A 24,875-nucleotide genomic window follows, 5' to 3' on the forward strand; every position below is an offset into this window, starting at 1 on the left:
TAGCATTGTGGTCTGAAAGTGTGCATGGTATGATCTCAATTCTTTTATACTTATGAAGGGCTGTTTTGTGATCCAGTATGTGATCTATCTTGGAGAATGTTCCATGTGCACTCAAGAAGAAAATATATTCTGTTGCTTTGGGATGCAGAGTTCTAAATGTATCTGTCAAGTCCATCTGATCCAATGTATCATTCAAGGCCCTTGTTTCTTTATTGATCCTGTGTCTAGATGATCTATCCATTGCTTTAAGTGGAGTACTAAAGTCCCCTGCAATTACCACATTCTTATCAATAAGGTTGCTTATGTTTGTGATTAATTGTTTTATGTATTTGGGGGCTCCTGTATGCAGTGCATAGACATTTATAATTGTTAGCTCTTCCTGATGGATAGACCCTGTAATTATTATATAATGCCCTTCTTCATCTCTTGTTACAACCTTTAATTTAAAGTCTAGTTTGTCTGATAGAAGTATGGCTACTCCAGCTTTCTTCTGACTTCCAGTAGCATGATAGATAGTTCTCCATTCCCTCACATTCAATCTGAATGTTTCCTCAGGCCTAAAATGAGTCTCTTGTAGACAGCAAATAGATGGGTCTTGTTTTTGTATCCATTCTGATACCCTGTGTCTTTTGGTTGGAGCATCTAGTCCATTTACATTCAGTGGTATTATTGAAAGATATGGGTTTAGAGTCATTGTGATGTCTGTAGGTTTCATGCTTGTAGTGATGTTCTGGTACTTTGTGGTCCTTGCAACATTTTCCTGACAGAATCCCCCTTAGGAGCTCTTGTAGGGCTGGCTTAGTGATGATGAATTCCTTCAGTTTTTGTTTGTTTGGGAAGACCTTTATCTCTCCTATTCTGAATGACAGACTTGCTGGATAAAGGATTCTCGGCTGCATATTTTTTCTGTTCATCACATTGAAGATTTCCTGCCATTCCTTTCTGGCCTGTCAACTTTCAGTAGTTAGGTCTGCCACTACTCTTATGGGTCTCCCTTTGTAAGTTAGAGCGTGTTTATCTGTAGCTGCTTTCAGAATTTTCTCTTTATCCTTGTATTTTGCCAGTTCCACTATGATATGTCATGCAGAAGATGATTCACATTACGTCTGAAGGGAGTTCTCTGTGCCTCTTGGATTTCAATGCCTTTTTCCTTCCCCAGATCAGGGAAGTTCTCAGCTATGATTTTTTCAAGTACACCTTCAGCCCCTTTCTCTGTCTCTTCCTCTTATGGAATTCCTGTGATACGGATATTGTTCCGTTTGATTGCATCACTTACTTCTCTAATTCTCCCCTCATACTCCTGGATTTTTTTATCTCTCTTTTTCTCAGCTTCCTCTTTTTCCATAATTTTATCTTCTAATTCACCTATTCTCTTCTCTGCCTCTTCAATCCATGCTATGGTTGCCTCTATTTTATTTTGCACCTCACTTATACCATTTTTTAGTTCCTCATGACTATTTCTTAGTCCCTTTATCTCTGTAGCAATAGATTCTTAGATGTCCTCTATACTTTTTTCAAGCCCAGCAATTAATTTTATGAATATTATTCTAAATTCTTGTTCTGTTATATTGCTTAAATCGTTTTTGATCAATTTGTTAGTTGTCACTACTTCCTGGAGTTTCTTTTGAGGAGAGTTCTTCCGTTTTGTCATTTTGGGTAGTCCCTGGGGTGGCGAGGAACTGCAGGGCACTTCCCCTGTGCTGTCTGGAGTAACTTGTGTTGGTGGGTGGGGCCGCAGTCAGACCCGATGTCTGTCCCCAGCCCACCACTGGGGCCACAGTCAGACTGTTGTGTACCTTATCTTCCCCCTTCCCAGAGGCAGGACTCACTGTGGAGTGGTGTGGCCCCTTGTCTGGGCTACTTGCACACTGCCAGGCTTGTGGTGCTGCTTCAGTGGGATCTGGTATATTAGCTGGGGTGGATCCACAAAGTGCACAGGGGCGGGAGGGGCAGGCTTAGCTTGCTCTGCTGTCAGTGGTCCCCTGTGGGAGGAGCCCTGCAGCACCCGGAGGGAGGCAGACCCGTTGGAGGGATGGATCCACAGAAGCACAGCATTGGGTGATTGCGCGGTGCAAGCAAGCTCTGTGAGGGGAGCTGGGGGATGGGAGAGGGATACGGCACTTGCCAGCACCTTCATTCCCTGCCAAGCTGAGCTCTGTTTTCTGGGGTTCACAACTCTCCCTCCAGGTGTCCTCTCGCCCTCCTGGCTCTCTGAGAGCAGAGCTGTTGCTTATAACATTCCAGATGTTAAGTCCCGCTGGCTGTCAGGAAACACTCCGTCTGGCCTCTCTGCTTTTGCAAGCCAGACTCGGGGGCTCTGCCTTGCCAGGCTGGTTGCCCCTCCACAGCTCCGGTTCCCTTCCTCCAGTCCATGTAGTGCGCACCACCTCTTCGCCCCTCCTACCCTCTTTCTTGGGCCTCTTGTCCATGCTTGGCTCCGGAGAGTCCATTCTGCTAGTCTTCTGGTGGTTTTCTGGGTTATTTAGGCAGATGTGGGTGGAATCTAAGCAATCAGCAGGATGAGGTGAGCCCAACATCCTCCTACACTGCCATCTTCCAACTAATATCAGATATATATTTAAGGTACTGATTTCATGTCCTGAAGAGGGAATGCTAGATTAAACATTCTATTTTTAGTTGTTTGAGGATCTTTCATACTGCTTTCCACAGTGACTGTGCCAATTTACATTCACACCAGCAATGCACAAGGGTTCTCTTTTCTCCACATCCTCACTAACACTTGTCACCTTTCATTTTTCTACTCATCCTAAAAGGTGTGAGGTGATATCTCACTGTGGTTTCAATTTGCATTTTCTGATGATTTGTGATGTCGAGTGCCTTCTCATATACCTGGTTAGCCATTGGCATGTCTTCTCTGAAAAGTGTCTATTCAGGTCCTTTGCCCATTTTTAAATTAGATTGTTTGGGTTCTTTTTTTATATTATATGAATTTTTATATATTTTTTATATTAACCCCTTATCAGATATATAATTTGCAAATATTTCCCCTCAGTTTATAGGTTGCCTTTTCATTTTGTTGATGATTTCCCTTACCATGCAGAAACTTTCAGACTGATGTAGTCCCACTTTATTTTTGCTTTTGTTGCCTGAGCTTTTTTGTCTTATCCAAAAAATCATTGCCAAGGCCAATGTCAAGGAGACTTTAAAGACAAATATTGTTAAAATGTCTATACTACCCAAAGCGATCTACACATTCAATGCAATCCCTATCAAAATAGCACCAGCATTCTAAATGCCAACACTTCTAAAATTTGTATGGAACCAGAAAAGACCCTGACTAGTCAATATAATGTTGAAAAAGAAAACCAAAGCTAGAGGCATCACAGTTCTGGACGTTAAGCTGTTTTACAAAGCTGTAATCACCAAGACAATATGGTACTGGCACAAAAGCAGGTACATAGATCAATGGAACAGAACAGAGAACCCAGAAATGGACCAACAAATGAATGGCCACCTAATCTTTGACAAGGCAGGAAAGAATATCCAATGGAAAAAAGACAGTCTCTTCAGCAAATAGTCTCTTCAGCAAACTGGACAACAGCAACATGCAGAAGAATAAAACTGGACCACTTTCTTTCACCACACACAAAAATAAATTCAAAATGGAAGGAAGACCTAAACATAAGACAGGAGACCATCAAAATCCTAGAGTAGAAAACAGGCAGCAACCTCTTGGCCTCTTTGTGACCTTTCCTATAGCAACTTCTTACTAGACATGTCTCTGGAGACAAGGGGGATATAAGCAAAAATGAACTGAGAACTCAAGATAAAAAGCTTTTGTATAGCAAAGGAAACAACAAAACTAAAAGGTAATTGACAGAATGGGAGAAGATATTTGCAAATGACATATCAGATAAGGGGTGACTATCCAAAATCTATAAAGAACTTATCAAACTCAACACCCAAAAACGAAATAATCCAGTAAAGAAATGGGCAGAAGACATGAATAGACACTTTTTCAAAGAAGATATTCAGATGACTCATAGGCACGTAAAAAGGTATTCAACATTGCTGATCATCAGGGAAATACAAATCAAAACTACAATGAGATATCGCCTCACACCTGTCAGAATAAACTCAAAACACAAGAAACAACAGGTGTTGATGAGGATATGGAGAAAGGGGAACCCTCTTGCACCATTGGTAGGAATGCAAAGTGATGCAGCCACTCTGGAAAACAGTATGGAAGTTCCTCAAAAAGTTAAAAAATAGAAGTAACCCTACAATCCAGCAATTGTGCTACTAAGTATTTATCCAAAGGATACAAAAATACTAATTTGAAGTGTTACATGCACCCCGAAGTTTATAGCAGCATTATCTACAATCGCCAAATTATGGAAGTGGCCCGAGTGTCCACAGATAGATGAATGGATAAAGAAGATGATATATATGTATGTATATATATGTGTATATATATACATATACATATGTATATATGTGTACGTATGTATGTATGTATATGTATATATGTGTGTATATGTGTATTCCATGTATGGAATTAGAGTTGTATTATGCTAAGTGAAATAAGTCAGAGGAAGACAAGTGGAGTCTAAGAAACAAAACAGATGAACACAGGGGAAGGGGAAGGAAAAATAGGGAGGCAAACCATAAGAGGCTGTTAAATACAGAGAACGAACTTAAGATTGCTGGAGGGTGTGTGGGGGGTGGATGGGCTAGATGGGTGATGGGCATTAAGGAGGGCACTTGTTGGGATGAACACTGTGTATTGTATGTAAGTGAGGAATGACTAGGTTCTACTCCTGAAACCAATTCTACATTGTATGCTAATGTGAATTTAAAGAAATACTTTTTCTTTTTTTTTTTTTTTTTAAAGGAGCTTTTCCAGGGTGCCTAGGTGGCTCAGTAGGTTAAGCATCTGACTTTGGCTTAGGTCATGATCTCACAGTTCGTGAATTCAAGCCCCGCATCGGTCTCTGCACTGGTGGTGTGGAGCCTGCTTGGGATTCTCTCTGTCTCTCCCTCCCTCTCTCTGCCCCTTCCCCTCTTGTGCTTTCTCTCTCTCTCTCAAAATAAATACACAAATAAACTTAAAAAAAGAAGGAGCTTTCCCCCTATGTTTTCTTCTGGGATTTTAATGGGTTAAGGTTTTACATTTCAGTCTTGAGCCCCTTTTGAGTTAATTTTTGTGTACGGTGTAAGATAATAAAAGTTTCATTCTTTTATATGTGGATATCCAATTTACTCAACACCATTTATTGAAGAGACTTTCCTTTTCACATTGTGTTTTCTTGTTGCCCTTGTTAAAGATCAGTTGACTATATGCTTGGATTTATTTTGGATTTGCTATTCTGTTCCATTGGTTTATATGTCTGTTTTTATGCCAGTACCATATTGTTTTGATCACTAGAGCTTTGTAATATAATTTGAAATCAGGAATTGTGATGCTTTCAACTCTTTTCTTCTTTCTTAAGATTATATTCGCTGTTTAGATAGAGTCTTTTGTGGTTCCACACAAATTTTAGATTTTTTTTTTTTTTTTTTGCCATAGGAATTTTAGCGTTCATTTATTTTTGAGAGAGACAGAGTGTAAGTGGGGAGAGGGGATGAAAGAGCAGGAGACACAGAATTTGAGGCTGGCTCCAGGCTCTTGAGCTGTCAGCACAGAGCCCATCACAGGGCTCAAACTCATGAACCGCGAGATCATGACCTGAGCCGAAGTTGGACGCTTAACCAACTGAGCCACCCAGGTGCCCCTGCCATTGGAATTTTGATAGGAATTGCTTTGAATCTGTAGATCCCTTTAGGTAGTATGGACATTTTAACAATGCCAATTTTTCTAGTCTATGAGCACAGGATACTTTTCCATTTATTTGTGTCTTCTTCAATCTCTTTCATTAATGTTTTATAGTTTTCAATGTACAGATATTTCATGTTCCTGGTTAAATTTATTCCTAAGTATTATATTCTTTGTGATGCTATCATAAGTCAGATTGTTCTCCTGATTTCCTTGCCAGATAGATCATTGGTGGTATAAACAAATGCAACTGGTTTTTTTTTTCCCCAAATGATTTTTGCATCCTGTAGCTTTACTAAGTTAGTTTGTTTTAAAAGGTATTTTTTTGTATGTGGTCTTTAGGGTTTTCTACGTATAAGGACATGTCATCTGCAAATAGAGATCATTTTACTTCTTTTCTGATTTGGATGCCCTTTATTTTGTTGTCTAATTGCTCTAGTTAGTACTTCTTGTTGAAAAGAAGTGGTGGGAGTGAGCATCCTTGCCTCACACCAGATCTTAGCAGAAGAGCTCTCAGTTTTATGCCATGGATTATGATTTAACTGTGGGCTTTTCATAAATGTCCTCTATTTCATTGCAGAGATTTCCCTTTATATCTATTTTATTGAGAGTTTTTATCAGAAATGGATGTTAAACTTTGTCAAATGCTCTTTCTGAATCTATTGAGTTGAGAATGGGATTTTTGTCCTTCATTCTGTTAATGCAGTGTATCACATTGATTAATTTGCATATCTCTTGCATCCAGGGATAAATCCAACTTGGCTATAGTATGTAATCTTTTTGGTGTGTTGAATTCAGCTTGCTAGTATTTTATTGAGGACTTTTGCCCCTACATTCATCAGAGATATTGGCCTATAATTTTCTTTTCTTGTGGTATCTTCATCTGGTTTTAGTATCATGGTGATTCTAGCCTCATAGAATGAGTTTGGAAGTATTTCCTCTACTTCTAATTTTTGCAAGAGTTTAAGAAGGATTATATTAATTCTTTGAATGTTTGGTAGAATTCAGCTGTGAAGTCATCTGGACTTTTCTCTGGGAAGTTTTTCATTACAACTTCAATCTCTGTTACTGATATGTTCAGGCTTCCTATTCTTGATTCAGTCGTGGCAGGTTGTATATTTCTAGGACTTTATCTATGTCCTCCAAGTTATCCAACTTATTTGTATATAATCATCCATAATTATCCCTTGATGATCCTTTTTATTTCTGAGGCATTCGTTGTGTGCTTTCTCTTTGATTCCTGATTTTACTTATTTGAGTCTTTGTTTTATTCTTAGTCTAGCTAAGAGTTTATTGTTTTTATTTATATTTTCAAAAAAAGCAACTCTTCGTTTTGACTTTTTTTCTATTGTTTTTCTATTCTCTATTTCATTTATTTCTGTTCTGATCTCATTTGTTTCATTATGCTAACAATGGGTTTAGTTTGTTCTTTTTCTAGTTCTTTGGGGTTTAAGTTAGGTTGTTTATTTGAGATTTCTTTTTTATTTATTTTATTTTATTTTTATTTTTTAATGTTTATTTATCTTTAAGAGAGAGAGAGACAGAGTATGAGCAGGGGCAGGGAGGGACAGAGAGAGAGGAAGACACAGAATTCGAAGTGGGCTCAAACTCATAAACTGTGAGATCAGGACCTGAGCCAAAGTTGTGATGCTTAACAGACTGAGCCACCCAGGTGCCCCGAGATTTCTTTTTTTAATGTAAACATTTATTGTTATAAACTTCCCTCTTAGTACTGTTTTTGATGCATCTCATGAGTTTTCGTATGTTGTGTTTCATTTGTCTCAAGATATTTTTTGATTTTCCTTTTAATTTCCCCTTGGACTCAGTAGTTGTTTAAGACCATCTTTTTTACATGTGTATTTGTGAATTTTCCCATTTTCTTGTGGTTACTGATTTCTAGTTTTATTCCATTGGGGTCAGAAAAGATATTTGATATAATTTTAATCTTAAATTTGTTGACTTGTTTTGTGACCTAACATGGGGTCTGTCCTGGAGAATATTCCATGTGAGCTTGAGAAAGAATACGTATCCTTCTACTGTTGGGTGAACAGTTCTACATGTATTTCTTAGGTCCATTTGATCTAGTGTGGTTCAAATCTACTGTTTCTTTTCTGAATTTCTGTCCAGATATTCTATGCCTTATTGAAAGTGGGATATTGAAATCCACTACCATTTTTATATTGCCATCAATTTCTCCTTTCAGATCTGTCAATATTTTTAATAGTTTTTTAAAGTTTTTATTTATTTATTTTGAGAGAGGGGGGAGGGGCAGAAAGAGAGGGAGAGAGAGAGAATACCAAGCAGGCTCAGCACCATCAGCACAGAACCCCACGTGAGGCTCAAACTCATGAACCATGAGATCATGACCTGAGCCAAAACCAAGAGTCAGATGCTCAACCAACTGAGCCACCCAGGTGCCACCGGATCTGTCAATATTTATTTATATACCTAGGTGCTCTGATGTTGGGTGCATATATATTTAAAATAGTTTTATCTTCCTGTTGAATTGAACTTCCATCATTATGACATTCTTTGTCTCTAGAGACAGGTTTGCTTAAAGTCTATTATGATACAAATATAGCCACTCGTGATTTCTGTTGGTTACCATTTTCATGGAATATCTTTTCCTATTCCTTCACTTTCAGCCTATGTATTTCTTCTAGGCAGCATACAGTTGGATCTTGATTTTTTAAATGTTATTTATTTATTTTTGAGAGAGAGAGAGAGAGAGAGAGAGAGAGAGAGCGAGAGCGAGTGAGAGCAGGGGAGGAGCAGAGAGAGGAGGAGACACAGAATCCGAAGCAGTTTCAGGCTCTGAGCTGTCAGCACAGAGCACAACACTGGGCTCGAACTCACGAACCGTGAGATCATAACCTGAGCCGAAGTTAGATACTTAACTGACTGAACCACCCAGGCGCCCCTGGATCTTGGTGGGTTTTTTTTGTTTGTTTGTTTTTTATCCATTCAGCTGCTCTATCTTTTTAGTTGGGGGAGTTTAATATGTTTACATTTAAAGTAATTTTGATAGGGAGGGATTTGCTATTGCTATTTTGTTAACTGTTTTCTGTTTGTCTTGGGTTTGTGTTTTTTTGTTTTTTTGTTTCTCTTTTCTCTTTTGATGTCTTCCTTGGTGTTTCATTGGGTTGTTTTGTATTGATAGGTTTTGATTCTTTTTTTGTGTGTGTGACTTCTATAGGTATTTTCTTAGTAGTTCTAAGGGGCTTATATAAAATATCTTATAGTTATAACAGTCTCTTTTAAGCTAATAACTTATCTTCATTTGTATTCAAGAACTCTCCACTTTACCTCCTTCCCTATTGATGTCACAATTAGCATCTATTTATATTACATATCCATTAACATAATTTAGTTATAGTTACTTTAATACTTTTATCTTTTAACTTTTATAGCAGAATTTAAAAGGGATTTACCCACCACCATTATAGTAATATCCACCTTTGGTTTTATATTGCTCAAGTTATACCTGAATAAACCCAGAGGTAAAATTTATTCCTGCTAAACTCTTTGGATAAAACTATAGTAACTAAAGCTTTCAAATTCCCAATCGTTTTCCATATTTTCAAGGTATTTTAAATATGTGACTTTAAAACTCACATGTATATTTAGTATTTTATGAGAAAACTTTATATATTGTATTAGTTTCTCAGGGCTGTCATAACAAATTACCATAAACTTGGTGGTTTAAAGCAACAGAAATTTATTCTGCCACAGTCCTGGGGCTAGAAGTCTGAAATCAAGATGTTGGCAGGGCCAAGCTTCCTCTGGAAGCTCCAAGGGAGAATCTTTATTACCTCTGCCAGCTCCTTTTGGCTCAAAGCATTCCTTGGCTTCTGGCTGCATTATTCCAGTCTCTTCCCTCATGTTCTCCTGGCCTCTACTCTGTCTCTTTACTGTGTGACTCTTATAAGGATTTAGGGTCAGATACTCCAGAATGATCTCCTCATCTTGAGATCTTTATGTCTTCCAAGACCCTTTCTCCAAATAAGATCACATTCATGGATTGTGGGGATTAGCACGTGGGCCTCTCTTTTCGGGGATTCAACCTGCTACACACATACACTCATACACATTAGTTACTTACACATAAGCTAATATATTGATATTGAGAAGGGAAATGGGGTTTTCAGTAGATTTTTTTCATCCTAAAATATAACTTTAGAGATAAGAAAAATACTCTGTGCACAAGAAAAAAATGAATTCCACTTTATGAAAATTTTGTGCAGTGTTTTCATAGAGAAAATATAAAGTCATTTTTCAGTTTTTTAAATTTTAAAACTCGAATGCTTCAGTTGGTGAAGCATGCAACTCTTGGTCTTGGGGTTGTGAGTTGGAGCCTCACATTGGGTGTAGAGATTACTTAAAATCTAAAGCAAAAACAAAAAACAAACTCTAATACTATATGCTGCAAATAATACAAAGTAGGCTCCATCTTTCTCATGAATAATAGATTTTTTCATAATTTATTCCCATATTTTCCACTTCTAGTTAGTCCCCAGGATCTATTGATTTTTCTGTCCTTGCTAACTTTTATATCTGTCCTCTCCTTTCCATCCAGGTTCCTCTGACCATCCCTCCTTCCTTGTATGGTAGCCTCAGTCCTGACCTTCATAATTTCTTGCCTGAATCAATATAATAGAGCTGCTCTGGTTCCGACTATATCCTACTACCAGAATGAAGATTCCAAAACACAAATTCATTCCGTGAACTCCCGTACTTACCCTCCATTGCAACCCTCTTCCTCTTCTCAGGAGATCCTTACACACAGCCTTTAAAACCTTTCAGGATGTGACCTCTGTCTGCTTCTCAAGACTTACTTCTTGTCATTCTTCTTTCACACTCTATTCTTACATCTCACGGAATCTTCCTAACACTCCAGGTCTGCTTACACCTCCATTTCTGCCTATGTGTAGTTCCCCTGCCTTGAATATCCTTCCCCTCTGCACCTGGCTAACTGACATTTTCCTTCCAAATTTAGCTCAGCTAATCCTTTATCTGGGAAGCCTTCCTTGAATTAGTCCTCTCCTAATTTCCCTTTTTATCCTATTCCCTGGATCTGGGCTAATCCAAGTACTCTAGTGTCTTCCCCCACCCACACTTTCCTGGGACTTCCTCTGTCACGTCATTATTACATCATATTATTTTTTGTCTATTTAATTTCAATATCACTCTTTTTCAGGGATCTTGCATTTTATTTGCATATCTCCTAGCTTGATATATAGGTATAGTATGTTTTTCATAAATATTTGTTGAAAAAAATGAATGAATGGCTGTTAGAGACTTCATTTCTGCTATCCTGAGAACACTTTATTTTCTTATAGTGTCTAGATTTCATTTCTCAGAGAATTTAGAATAAGAGTATATTATGTACAATTGTGTAATAGGATAAGCTAAGATCTCTGAGAGATGGTTTTATCATGCCTACAGTTTAAATTCTTTACGGTTTAAATATTATAAAAACCATATGTACTTGTATCAGTTTTGATTGTATTATTTTTAATCCCCTTCACTGTTTTGCCTACCCTCCCACCCCCCTCCGCTCTAGCAACCACCGGTTTTTTCTCTACATTCAATGAAGTGTTTCTATCTTGTTGTTGTTGTTTGTTCATTTGTTTTTTAAGAGTCCACATATGAGTGAAATCATTTGTCTTTTTCTGTCTGACTTATTTCATTTAGTATACTACCCTGTAGGTCCATCCATGTTGTTGCAAATGGCAAGATTTGATTCCTTTTCATGGCTGAGTAACACTCCATTGTATATATCCCACACATCTTCCATTCATCTGGACACTTGGGTTGCTTCCATTTCTTGTCTATTGTAAACAATACTGCAATAAACATAGCTGTGCTTTGTGAATTGGTGTTTTCATTTCCTTTGGGTAAATACCCAGAAGTGGAATTACTGGATCAGGTGATAGTTCTATTTTTAATTTTTTCAGGAACCTCCACGCTGTTTTCCAGAGCAGTTACACCAGGTTACATTCTTACCAACAGTGTGTAAGGGTTCCCTTTTCCCCACATTCTTGCCAACACTTGTCATTTCTTATCCTTTTTGATACTACTTATTTTGACTGGTGTGAGGAATTTTTAAATGAATTATTTATCATTTTTTATTCTCCAAGTAAGATGAAGGCAAAGTATCTTATCCTTTTCACTTTGCAGGAACTGATTCCTACAAGTGATAGCAATGTGGTTGTATCTCTTACACGCCTCTTTGAAGTACTACTCTGTGACGTGCTGGAAAATGATCCTACAAGCAAACATATTCGTGTTTGGATTATGGTAGGTTTTATACTTAATGGGATTTTTATTCACAGAATCAAATGTGCCTCTGGAAATGATCATTGTACTGAGGAAGGCATTATAAGATCCAGAACTATTTTTTTGGTGAGCACCGAAAGAATAACTGAAGATAATAATGAAGTTGCCCTGACCTGGTATTCCAACTAAAAAAAAAAAAAAAAAAACATTTTAAGGAAAGTAACATATGCCCAAATGAACCCAAACTATCCTATTCTCATGAAAGATCATAATTTGATAAACACTTAATACGGTGACTTAATACTAATCCAGTATCAATTTAGTGAATTAATTTTGTCTTAAGGTGAAGCCAGGATGTAGGCTGCTACAAGCTGGTTCTAAGAGACCAGAAATAGGCATCCAACTAGTGGGGGTGAGGCCAGCAGGATCCATAGAGAACATAGTTAGGGAGGAGTCAGAGAAGGCCAGAGAACAGGACTCTGAGGGAGCCAAAGGGAATAGGTTTTGTTCTCTTCCCTGCTCTGTGCTTTCTTACCATCTGGCACCTTATTTGGAAATACCTTCATCTTCTCTACTGAGTCTACCTTCTCTTCTGCTCTGTGGTAAGAGTGGTTCCCTTCCATTGCTTTCCCTTCACCTCGTTGCCACAGAAAATCTTCTACCTCAGTCACCTCACATTCCAGGGTTTCCTGCTCAGCATCCCCTCCTTTCCTCCTCTCCTTTCACCTTTATTAGAAGAAATAGAACAGACATGTTTGAAGCATAATTTATTTGTATCCCCTTTTGTCTCCCAAAGTTTGGAACTGCCTTTTACAGAACTAGTTTTTAATATTGTTCCATACCTATCAATGTTACCTGCTTATAAATTAAAAGTATTTTATGAATAGCTCACCTGTATAGCCTTCATGGTATATATGTATATGTATATGTATATATGTATGTATATGTGTATATATGTGTATGTGTGTGTGCATATATATATACACATTTTTTAAAATTTTTATTCTGTTGGTAAGCCTAAATTCCTTCTATTTTTTTTTAATGGTTTAGAATCATTTTTAAAGACTAATATAAATTGGGGTGCCTGGGTGGCTCAGTCAGTTAAGGATCTGACTATTTTGGCTCGGGTCGCGATCTCACATTCGTGAGATCTGGCCCCAAGTCTGGCTCTGTGCTGAGTATGGAGACTACTTAAGATATATTCTCTCTCTCTCCCTCTCTCTCTCTCTCTCCCTCCCTCCCTCCCCCTGCCTCCTCTCCCTCTCCCTGCCTCCTCTCCCTCTCCCTCTGCCTCCCCCTCAAAAAAAAAAAAAAAAAAAGACTACTATAAATTGATACCTGGTTAAAATTTTTCTCTTGAAAATATATATAAATTTGATAGATTTTTTAAACTAGATAAGGCATGTACCTAGAGTAAAATTCAAAAGGCAAAAGCAGGTTTTCTATCCATACTAGTGCCCTAGCCATTCTCAAGGCAAATACCATTACCTGCCTTAAGTAGCCTGCTGGAGATATTTGATCCATACTCTCTTTTATGTGAATACATGTTTTACACATGTTAACATACTATGCATGCAGATTTGTACCTTTTCTCACAATATACCTTAGAGATTGTCCCATATCCGTATACTTATTGAGTTACCTTTTTAAACAGCTGCGTGTATTCCAATATGCATAGCATAATCCAATTAAATAGAGCCCTATTGAAGAACATTTGGGTCGCTCCTTATCTTTGGCTGTCACCAGCAGTGCTGCAGTAAATATTTTTATGTATACATCATTTTGACAGGTGGTAATATATTCAAGGATAAACTCCTAAAAGAGAAATTCCTAGATCACTTGGCATGGACATTTTAAATTTAGATAGATAGTGCTAGAGAAATAACGCTCTCTATGACTTAACTGTGCTCCATTCCACTTTACCCGGACATCTGACCCTTTCTAAATATGTTAACCAGGCCTCCTTAATATGTAAAATTTTAGTTAATTTGTGAGAAATTTATTTTAAATTATTAGTTTAAATTAAAACAATTTTTTAACCAACAGGCTTCCTTCGTATTTTCTTTGATTTGGTCCATTGGAGGGAGTTGTGATACAGAGGGTCGGATTGTTTTTGACACCTTCCTACGGTTAATCATAATGGGAAGAGACGTAAACAACCCGGTGCCAGACTCTGTGGGTAAATGGGAATGCCACTTTGATGAAAAAGGCCTGGTCTATGACTACATGTATGAGGTATGATATAAAATACTTGGCATGGTAAGTTACAAAACACAAAGTCTTGGGTCAGCAGGCAAAACTGGGTTCCCAGTTGTTTTGACCCCTGTGGTTGGTGTTTTAGTCCCTTCTCTTTAGCTTCTCCTCCTTTAACTTGTGGACAGTGTAGATAACTTTCTTTAAGGATATTTTATAATTTCAGATTTAAGTTAAATATATTTTCTCCACTTAAAAATAATAATTTATGGGTTGCCTGGGTGTCTGACTCTTGATTTTGGCTCAGGTCATGATCTCTCTGTGCTGACAGTGTGGAGCCTGCTTGGGATTCTTTCTCTCTCTCTCTGTCTCTGCCCCTTCCCCACACACTTGCTCTCTCTCTCTTCCTCTCTCAGGGATAAATGGACATTAAAAAATAATAATTTGCAAAAAGATTCTTTTAAATAGCAAGCACCTGAATAATCATTTGATTCATGCAAATTTTACTCAGAGACATACGATCTGTGGAGGGCTTTGTTACAACTTTAACTAAATCTCGGGATTTATAGATAGAGAAGCATGCCTAGAAAGGTGAGTGGCTAGCAGAGCCAGGACTTGAATCCAGCTCTCCTGACTACTAGTGTGGAAATCTTTCCCCAACACCATGCTAATATAGAATTTTAAGAATATGGCCAGAAAGAGAGAGAGAGAGAGAGAGAGAGAGATTCATCTTCATTAGTCATAGTGGGAAGTAAAAAAAAAAATCTCTAAAACTAAAAAATCAAGAGATGATCACACAATTAGATTCTTTGAGTTGGAGGTGAATCCCAAAATGTCCAGCTTAAAGAGGCAAAGGTAGTTGCTACTGGAGAGGAGAAAACAAGAGTGGGAAACTGCTCTTTTTCTTAACCTTTGTAAAAGTTTTAACTCTAAAATATGTGCGTATGTAACTTTGATAAAAATAAAAGCTAAAACCTAAAAAAAAATAAGAATATGAATTACTAAAGACATATACACTCAAACTTGGAAAATTACCACCATCCAGACACATACCATATACATACACAATTTGCTGGAAAACAGGAAAAGATTTTTCAATGCCAGCCATAGCACTGAAGCAGGGGGATAATTAATCCAAAGATAAATGTGTGTTTCTTTAAATAGGGTGGTGGATTCATAGGTGCTTATTAATCTACCTCATGACTATAAAATGTCATATATGTTATTTTAGATGAATTATTCCTACAGAAAGTTTTTATTATTATGATAGACTAGGGTTTTTAAAAGCGAATATGATAACAGTATGTTAAAAAGAGACTTTCAGATATCAAGTGCATGATTCTATTTTAAAACTTATGTTCTCTTGTAGTTGAAAAACCGAGGTCGCTGGGTCCACTGGAATGAATTAATTAAAAGTGCTTATCTAGGAGAAAAACATGTCAAGATTCAAGATATAATAGTCCCTACAATGGACACAATTAGATATACATTTCTAATGGATTTGAGTATTACCTATGCAAAGTAAGAAACTCTTATGAAAATGCATTTTAAATATAACAGTGCCATTCTAATAGGATCATAGGATTTTTGAAGTAAACATAAAGGTAATCCATTTTCAGATAATGGAGACCCTCGGGGACTAACTGACATGCTAGCAGTGACCTCTGTTACTAGTGGTAAACCTAGAATCCAGGTTTTTCTCCTGCCTACTCCAGAAAATTACCCGCCATATTTGTTGCCTCATAAACGACTTTATATTTCTTGTATTTGTAACAGCAGACTAAAAGTTAGTTGCAGTTGGTGAAAGGCATGCATTCTACTCACAAGTTCGATATGCTCCTGAGTATCAGACACACTATGATCCACAACCTCCCACTTAGAATTTTTCAAGTATGTCCTATGCCAGTTCTTCATAGCTTAAGATGAATGTGGAGATCTCAGACTTAAATCAGAAGAGCCCATCAAAGAAGAGGACAGGAAACTGATCAAAAGTCTAGTCTGTACTGTAGGCATATTCATACCAACTTTCTTAATAACATTTCTGTAGTTATTTTTCTTTTAAAACATTAGGCATAATTTATCATTGATGCTATTTAAATGAGACAAGCTTACATAGTGTGCATGAATGTCATGGTTTATTTGTTTTTGGTGAAGAATCTGTTTTTACGTGAATTTTGTGACAGTTTTATCTTTTTAATTAAAGAAAAAACAGAAAAAAATAGCCCGTGAGGTACATTATTTCTATTATTAGATTAAAAAATTTTTTAATCCAGTATAGTTAACATACAGTGTTATACGTTAGTTTCAGGTTTACAATACAGTGATTCAAAACTTCTATACATTACTCAGTGCTTATTTGTTAAAATTTTACACGTAGAGGCTAATATTGAAAAGAAAAAGGAACGGAAGGCACTTGCCAATTCTGGGGATATCCTAGTATAAGAATTCTTTTCCCCTTTTGTGCCATGAGCCATTTGTCAGAATAATGCTTTTTTAAAATGTTTTTATTATTTTTTAGAATAATGCTTTTAAATGAATACATACAAATACAAAATTGTGAAGGAAAGGACATATTGAAATACATTTACTAAAATATTGAACAAATTTGACCTATGTTTGTGTAATTCATGTTTGTTGACACATTAAGATCGATGATTTAGCAGTGAGTCTGATGCCCATCACAATTTTGAAGAAGTAATAAGCATAAGTGATATTTTTGAGATATCTGTAACCATTGTAATATTTAGAATATTATCTGTGATTTCTATTGGTGACAAAGACACAGGTACTATTGATACAATCGCTCCATTTTAGTTAAGGATAGTAAAAGCAAAGATACAACATTTTTGTCATCCAAGTTCACAGATTCTCTGAACGCTAGGAATTTCTTCCATTGGTCCTGGGCCCCAAGTTAAGAACAGTATTTTATTTTATTTATTTTTTAGTTTTTTTAATGTTTGTTTATTTTTGAGAGACAGAGCATGAGCAGGGGAGGGGCAGAGAGCGAGGGAGGCACAGAACACAAAGCAGGCTCGAGGCTCTGAGCTGTCAGCATGGAGCCCGAGGTGGGACACAAACTCACAAACTGCAAGATCATGACCTGAGCAGAAGTCAGATGCTCAACCAACTGAGTCACCCAGGTGCCCCAAGAACAGGATTTTATTAAAAAAATTTTTTTAACAAATAGTTGTCTATAAGGCAAGTGTTACTCAGACTGAAACATGTAGATGAAGTTTCAGGGGCCACCATAGTTTTTTTTTTTCTTTTTCTAATTTCTATTTAATTTATTTTTTTAATTTACATCCAAGTTAGCATATAGTGTAACAATGATTTCTGGAGTAGATTCCTTAATGCCCCTTGCCCTTTTAGCCTGTCTCCCTTCCCACAACCCCTCCAGCAACCCTCTGTTTTCCATATTTAAGAGTCTTTTATGTTTTTGTCCCCCTCCCTGTTTTTATATTATTTTTGCCTCCCTTCCATTATGTTCATCTGTTTTGTATCTTAAAGTCCTTATATGAGTGAAGTCATATGATATTTCTCTTTCTCTGACTGACTTATTTTGCTTAGCATAATAGCCTCTAGTTCCATCCACGTAGTTGCAAATGGCAAGATTTCATTCTTTTTGATTGCTGAGTAATACTCCATCGTGTGTGTGTGTGTGTGTGTGTGTGTGTATACACACACACACACACCACATCTTCTTTATCCATTCATCCATTGATAGACATTTGGGCTCTTTCCATACTTTGGCTATTGTTGATGGCAGTGCTGTAAACATTGGGGTATGTGTGACCCTATGAATCAGCATTCCTGTATCCTTTGGGTAAATTCCTAGTAGTGGAACTCCTGGGTCATAGGGTAGTTTTGTTTTTAATTTTTTGAGGAACTTCCATACTGTTTTCCAGAGTGGCTGCACCAGTTTGCATTTCCACCAGCAGCACAAAAGAGATCCTCTTTCTCCGCATCCTCGCCAACATCTGTTGTTGCCTGAGTTGTTAATGTTAGCCATTCTGACAGGTGTGAGGTGGTATCTCCTTGTGGTTTTGATTTGTATTTCCCAGATGATGAGTGATGTTGAGCATTTTTTCATGTGTCAGTTGGCCATCTGGATGTCTTCTTTGGAGAAATGTCTATTCATGTCTTCTGCCCATTTCTTCACTGGATTATTTGTGTTTTGGGTGTTGAGTTTGAGAAGTTCTTGATAGATTTAGATACTAACCCTTTATCTGATATGTCATTTGCAAGTATCTTCTCCCATTCTGTTGGTTGCCTTTTAGTTTTGCTGATTTTTCCTTCACTGTGTAGAAGCTTTTTATTTTGATGAGATCCCAATAGTTCATTTTTGCTTTTGTTTCCCTTGCCTCTGGAGACATGTTGAGTAAGAAGTTGCTGCAGCCAAGGTCAAAGAGGTTTTGCCTGCTTTCTCCTCAAGGATTTTGATGGCTTCCTGTCTTACATTGAGGTCTTTCATCCATTTTGAGTTTATTTTTGTGTATGGTGTAAGAAAGTGGTCCAGGTTCATTCTTCTGCGTGTCACTGTCCAGTTTTCCCAGCACCACTTGCTGAAGAGGCTGTCTTTATTCCATTGGATATTCTTTCCTGCTTTGTCAAAGATTAGTTGGCCATATGTTTGTGTGTCCATTTCTGGGTTCTCTATTCTGTTCCATTGATCGGAGTGTCTGTTCTTGTGCCTGTATGGGCCACTGTAGTTCTAAAAGAACTTTAATTTTATGGTGCTTCAGTGATAATTTTTAAAATTAATATTAGCATAATTTGGGTCCCTTAGATGACCATGTACAACAGGACACTGCTTCTCAGCTTTAGCATCCATCCTTGTGTTTGTCTTTATGTATTGTGGGGTGCCAAATTATCACTCAGAGTGTCGGTATTTAATTTTTAATTCTAAACAAGATTTCCACTGTGATTCCCCACAGTTCTGTGGACATAAATTCATAGGATTTTTTTTCCTTTTTAAATTAGTTATGATCACTCAAGAATGAGAAACCCTGGGGCTTCTGGGTAGCTTAGTCAGTTAAGTTTCTGACTTTGGCTCAGGTTCATGGATTTGAGCCCCACATCCAGCTCTCTGTTGTCAGCACAGAGCCTGCTTCAGATCCTCTGTTCCCCTACCTCTTTGCCCCTCCCCACTTGCACTCTCTCTCTCAAAAATAAATAAAACATTAAATAAAAAAAAGAATGAGAAACTCTGCTTGAGGCCCCACTGAATTGAGAATTCCTTAGAGTTTACTTTTAGACAAGTGTTTTTTTTTTTTTAATTTTTAATGTTTATTTATTCTTGAGAGAGAAACAGAGACAGAGTGTGAGTGGGGGAGGGTCAGAGAGAGAGGGAGACACAGAATCTGAAGCAGGCTCCAGGCTCTGAGCTGTCAGCACAGAGCCTGATGTGGCGCTTTAGACAAATGTTTCTAAAGGCTATTCTAAAATGCTATTTTAGATTCTAAAATCCGGTTAAGAGGTATATATCACTATTAGCTTTAGACTTCATGGTCACCTAGTTTTTACTAACTGTGAAACAGCCTAATCCTGTCTTACTATCTCACCTTATTAGTCTCTTCCACATTTCCACATTGCACCCCCTTGCCCATACCTCCAACTGAAAGTACAAAAATACATCCCTTTTCTGATGAGACAAGCTTTAGCTTTCTTTTCTGAAAAGCAAAGCATGTTATTACTTGTTTATGAGTGGTTTTGCATATAGTAATGTTACATCTGTCCAAATAATAGTTTGATACTATTAAAGTCTCAGTAACAGTAAACGAAGTGTGTGCCAGCCCTCACTTTTTTTCAGTCTTACATGATTAAAACATGAATTTTTAGATGAAGGTGATTTGATTATTTAAGTTTGCAACCAATTTCAGCCTTCTTCAGTAAAAATGTTATTCTGTCTTTTTCCCTTTCAAATGATATGTTCATTGTTTTCATAAAGGCCATTGCTTTTTGTGGGTCCAACCGGTACAGGAAAATCAGTGTATGTGAAGGATAAACTAATGAATCACTTGGAAAAGGACCAGTATTTCCCTTTTTATATTAATTTCTCTGCACGGACCAGTGCCAACCAGGTTCAGGTTAGTTTAAAGCCAGAAACATGGGTCAATAATGAACTTTTTTACCTTATTTGATTAGTTTTTAAAATTGCATATTAAGGGTGGGAGGGAGGGGAGGGTGGGTGATGGGTATAGAGGAGGGCATCTTTTGGGATGAGCACTGGGTGTTGTATGGAAACCAATTTGATAATAAATTATGAGCAGCTGTGTAAATCTTCTATAAATTTAAGTAAAACTAAAGAACTCTTGGTTTTTGCATTATAAGTAAGTTTCTGGTTTTTTTTTTCTTAAATTTTTAATTTATTTTTGAGAAAGAGCACAAGTGGGAGCAGGGGAGGGACAGAGAGAGGGGAACAGAAGATCCTAAGTGGGCTCTGTGCTGACAGCAGGGAGCCAGATGTGGGGCTCCATGACCTGAGTGGAAGTCAGGGGCTTAATTGCTTAATCGGCTGAGCCACCCAGGCACCCCTATAAGTAAGGTTTTAAAAACAAGTTTTAAGGCAAAAGTTCAAGAGAGCATTTTTAAAAAATTTATGTTCCCATCTGTATTAATTAAATTTTGGGGTTGAATATTGATTTTTATTTTAAACTTGCCTATTTAAAAACAAAGGATAAGAGGCACCCCAGTTGAGGCGCCTGGGTGGCTCAATCGGTTAAGCAACCAACTCTTGATTTTGGCTCAGATCATGACCTGGGATGGATGCCCACATCTGGCTCTGTGCTGACATTAGTGGGGACTGCTTGGGATTCTCTCTTTTCTGCTTTCTCTGCCCCTTCCTTGCTCACGCACACATGTGTGCACTCTCTCTCAAATAAATTTTGAAAACATAAAAGGACACCAACATAATAATGTTGGAACCACATTCAAAGGAACATTTTTCCATGATTGCTAAATTATTGAGCTTTGTCATCCTTTTTTATAAGCACCAGAAGAAGCCACAGTTGATTTCTTAACTGCAGAAGACACCGGGGGAGAGAAAGAGAGAAGAAGAAATTTCAACTGTTCGTTTTAAACTTTCCTAGAGGGTCCCTAAGGGTGTTTACTGCCTACTGAAGCTCTGTCCATGAAAGATCTTTCAAACTGTGGATTTTTGTATGATCTTAGGTGACAATAGGTGACAGGAACCTAGCAGCTGGGCATCCCCATCTTTGTGCCAAGTTTAAAGTACTGCATGAGACCCTTTCTAGTCACCATTTTAATCATCCATGCCTAAATTCATGTGTGTCCATTGTCACCTGACCTATGGGACTCATTTCTGTTGTTTTAAGCCTATAGGATTCCCTTAATTTCAAAGTCGTATAAATTTAGATTCGTGCTTTTAGACATTAAGTTAAAGTTAATAGGTATGTTGGGGTATCCAATGAGGAAAATATTTTGCATTTGTGTGCAATATAAATATATAAATAGGTATGTATGTAACAATTCTGAGCCCATAGAAGGATTTCAGTAAATGCTTTTTGATGTTGAATATAATAAGGTTTGATATCACCCTAAAAATGAATAAATAGAAACACACAAGAGTGCTTCTTGTCATTATTTCCTTATACAATTAGACTGTAAATTCTTTTTTTCCCCCTAATGTTAAGTATGGCTTTAAATACTACTCTTCTTTATATTTTAGAATATTATTATGGCTAGATTGGATAAAAGACGCAAAGGAGTTTTTGGACCACCTATGGGAAAGAAGTGTGTAATTTTTATAGATGACATGAATATGCCTACATTGGAGAAATACGGAGCTCAACCTCCTATTGAATTATTACGACAATTTTTTGACTGTGGGAACTGGTAACTATTTAACTGAAGTTTTAATTAGCCATGCTAAAGTCATTTTTGTTCTCTTTTTCTATTTGACTCACATTAAAGTAACACATGTTTTCAATATTTATGGGAAAAAAACGGTTGTTTAGATTTTCCTCTACAGAAATTTTTAGAAGACTTTTCTATACCTTTTGATGACATTCTGTCCTCTGAACGTGTGAGTTAGATTACTGGGATGGGTAATCTGGTATTGGAAATGTATTTATTCAATAATGTAGTAAACTCTTTCCTTTTCAACTATTATTTTCAGTCACTGAAAATAACTTACAGATTACATCTTTCAAAGTTCCATTCTCCCAGGGCTGAGAATTTGTGGGTAGGCTTCAAACTAAGGAACCATAATCAGCACCCTATGCCTCTGCTGCTTTAAATTTCTGTATTTTATGTGACTGCCATATCTTTGAGATAGGACTGCCATATCTTTGAGAAAGATTTTTCAAAACCATTTTGGTTTTGACAGCAATTTCATAGATAATTCTTCCCCTCCCTCCATCCCATTTTTATGATGATATGATTAGTTTCCAATATGTGAGATGTTGTATTTTTTAGTTAGGATTAGTAATTCTTCATTCCCTCCTCTTAAATATACTTCCCTAAGGCCCCAGTATGCATGGTTTTTCATTTGTTTGTTTGTTTGTTAATCAAAGGCAAGGGTCGACTAATGTTGAAGCTTAGTCATATTTTTGAAATACATTTTTGTTATTACTACAGACCCTTGGAATCCTGCCTCCAGGAGATAACTCCTATTCCTTCAAGGTGTTTTTTTTCTATACAAATACATTTTTATTTTAAAAAACAGACATGTTATACAATGTTTTATAACTTATTTTCACTTAAAAATTTATCTTGAGCACCTATTCATGTTGTTTATTTCATTCATTTTATTGGCCTTTTATTTTTTCATTTCATTGGCTTTTAATACAATTTAGTTGTGTAGATCCTGCCATAATTTATTTAACAAGCCCCCTGCTGATAGTTATTAGGGTTGTTGCCAAAAACCAAGTCATATTTTCATACTTTTTGTTAGGAGTACTATTAGACTAAGGGCTGCCTATATAGATTTCTCCCACATTCCCTGCCCCCTTTTTGTAAGAACTTCAATATTAAAGGACTTAATGGCCTGTTAGAAATAGGCACATTTTCACTCTGGTTCCAACGAAGTTGAGCCATTTATATATTCCTTTCTGATTAAAACTTCTTTGGAGCTTTGCTATTCCCCCATTGTGTCTCTCTCTACATAACAAAAGCATTACAGGTACTATTTAGGCATCTTTATGTGCTCTGAAGATAAGATCTGAGATGCAAAAACAAAATCAGGACTTTGCTGTAAGTAACTGGATGACTATATAATTTATTTTTTGGACTGGGACATTCCTAAGCATAAAAGGGGAGTGTTATTAATAGTGACTCCAGGGGCGCCTGGGTGGCTCAGTCGGTTAAGCGGCCGACTTCGGCTCAGGTCATGATCTCACGGTCCGTGAGTTCGAGCCCCGTGTCAGGCTCTGTGCTGACAGCTCAGAGCCTGGAGCCTGTTTCAGATTCTGTGTCTCCCTCTCTCTCTGCCCCTCCCCTGTTCAAGCTCTGTCTCTCTCTGTCTCAAAAATAAATAAATGTTAAAAAAAAAAATTAAAAAAAAAAATGACTCCAGGCAAGCACAAACCAGAATTGTCCTAGGCAAAATGGCATATGTGGTCACCCTACCTATAACCAGCTACAAACAAGAACGATCTCTCATCCATGCTTCTGGATTTGGAGTGAGGGAGGAAAAAGTAGAGAGTCAAACTGGAAAGGGAAGGGTAAAATGAAAGGACATTATAGATACCCAGAATTTGGCAACAGAACTAGTGTCACTGGAAGGAGAAATAGGACACTGCTTTAAAAAACATTCTCTTCTGGGGCCCGTGGGTGGCTCAGTTGGTTAAGCATCCGACTTAGCTCAGGTCATGATCTCGCGGTCAGTGAGTTCCAGCCCCGCGTTGGATTCTGTGCTGACATCTCAAAGCATGGAGACTCCTTTGGATTCTGTGTCTCTGGCTGTCTCTGCCCCTGCCCCACTTGCACTCTGTCTCTCTCAAAAATACATAAACATTAAAAAACACACACCACACACATTCTCTTTCTTCACAGACTGGTGGTTGCCTGAGGCAGGGGTTGGGGGATGGGTGAAATAGGTGAAGGGAGTCATAAGGTACAAATTTCCAGTTATATAATGGGTAAGTCTGAGGGATGTAATGGATAGCATGGTGAATATAGTTAATAATACTGTATTGCATATTTGAAAGTAGCTAGGAGAGTGGATTTTGAAAGTTACCACGAGAAAAATTTTGTCATCATGTGTAGTGATGGATGTTAACTTGACTTACTGGGGTAATTGTTTTGCAATATATACAAATATGGAATCATTATGTTGTGCACCTGAAAGGAATATAATGTTATATCAAATAAAAAAATATTTTAAATTATTTTTGTTTTTCTACTCCAAGCATTTTCTAGGGTTCTTCCCTTTATTTAAAACAAATTTTAAATGTTTGTTTATTTTTGAGAGAGAGAGGCGGGGGAGGGGCAGAGAGAGAGGGAGACAGAATCCGAAGCAGGCTCCAGGCTCTGAGCTGTAGGCATGAAGCCCAATGCAGGGCTGAAACCCACGAACCAGGAGATCATGACCTGAGCTAAAGTTGGACACTCAACTGACTGAGCCATCCAGTACCCCTAGGGTTCTTTCTTTTAGAGACGCTAAAAT

At 37.4% G+C, this 24,875-nt stretch overlaps 1 protein-coding gene across 7 annotated transcripts in view; it reads left to right on the forward strand.

Moving 5' to 3' along the window:
* Positions 1 to 24,875, forward strand: part of DNAH12 (dynein axonemal heavy chain 12) — a 210,157-nt gene that overhangs the window by 85,965 nt on the left and 99,317 nt on the right. For all 7 annotated transcript variants that reach the window (XR_008297110.1, XM_053219197.1, XM_053219193.1 and 4 more), the window contains 5 exons: positions 11,957 to 12,076; positions 14,102 to 14,290; positions 15,618 to 15,769; positions 20,196 to 20,334; positions 21,936 to 22,102. Coding sequence is in view for 6 of the 7 variants with exons in the window: in XM_053219197.1 (XP_053075172.1) it covers positions 11,957 to 12,076; positions 14,102 to 14,290; positions 15,618 to 15,769; positions 20,196 to 20,334; positions 21,936 to 22,102 (767 nt within the window). In the remaining variant the exon portion in view is untranslated. The remainder of the gene's footprint in view (positions 1 to 11,956; positions 12,077 to 14,101; positions 14,291 to 15,617; positions 15,770 to 20,195; positions 20,335 to 21,935; positions 22,103 to 24,875) is intronic.

This window comes from Acinonyx jubatus, chromosome A2 (assembly GCF_027475565.1).
Source record: "Acinonyx jubatus isolate Ajub_Pintada_27869175 chromosome A2, VMU_Ajub_asm_v1.0, whole genome shotgun sequence".
NCBI classification, from domain to species: domain Eukaryota; kingdom Metazoa; phylum Chordata; class Mammalia; order Carnivora; family Felidae; genus Acinonyx; species Acinonyx jubatus.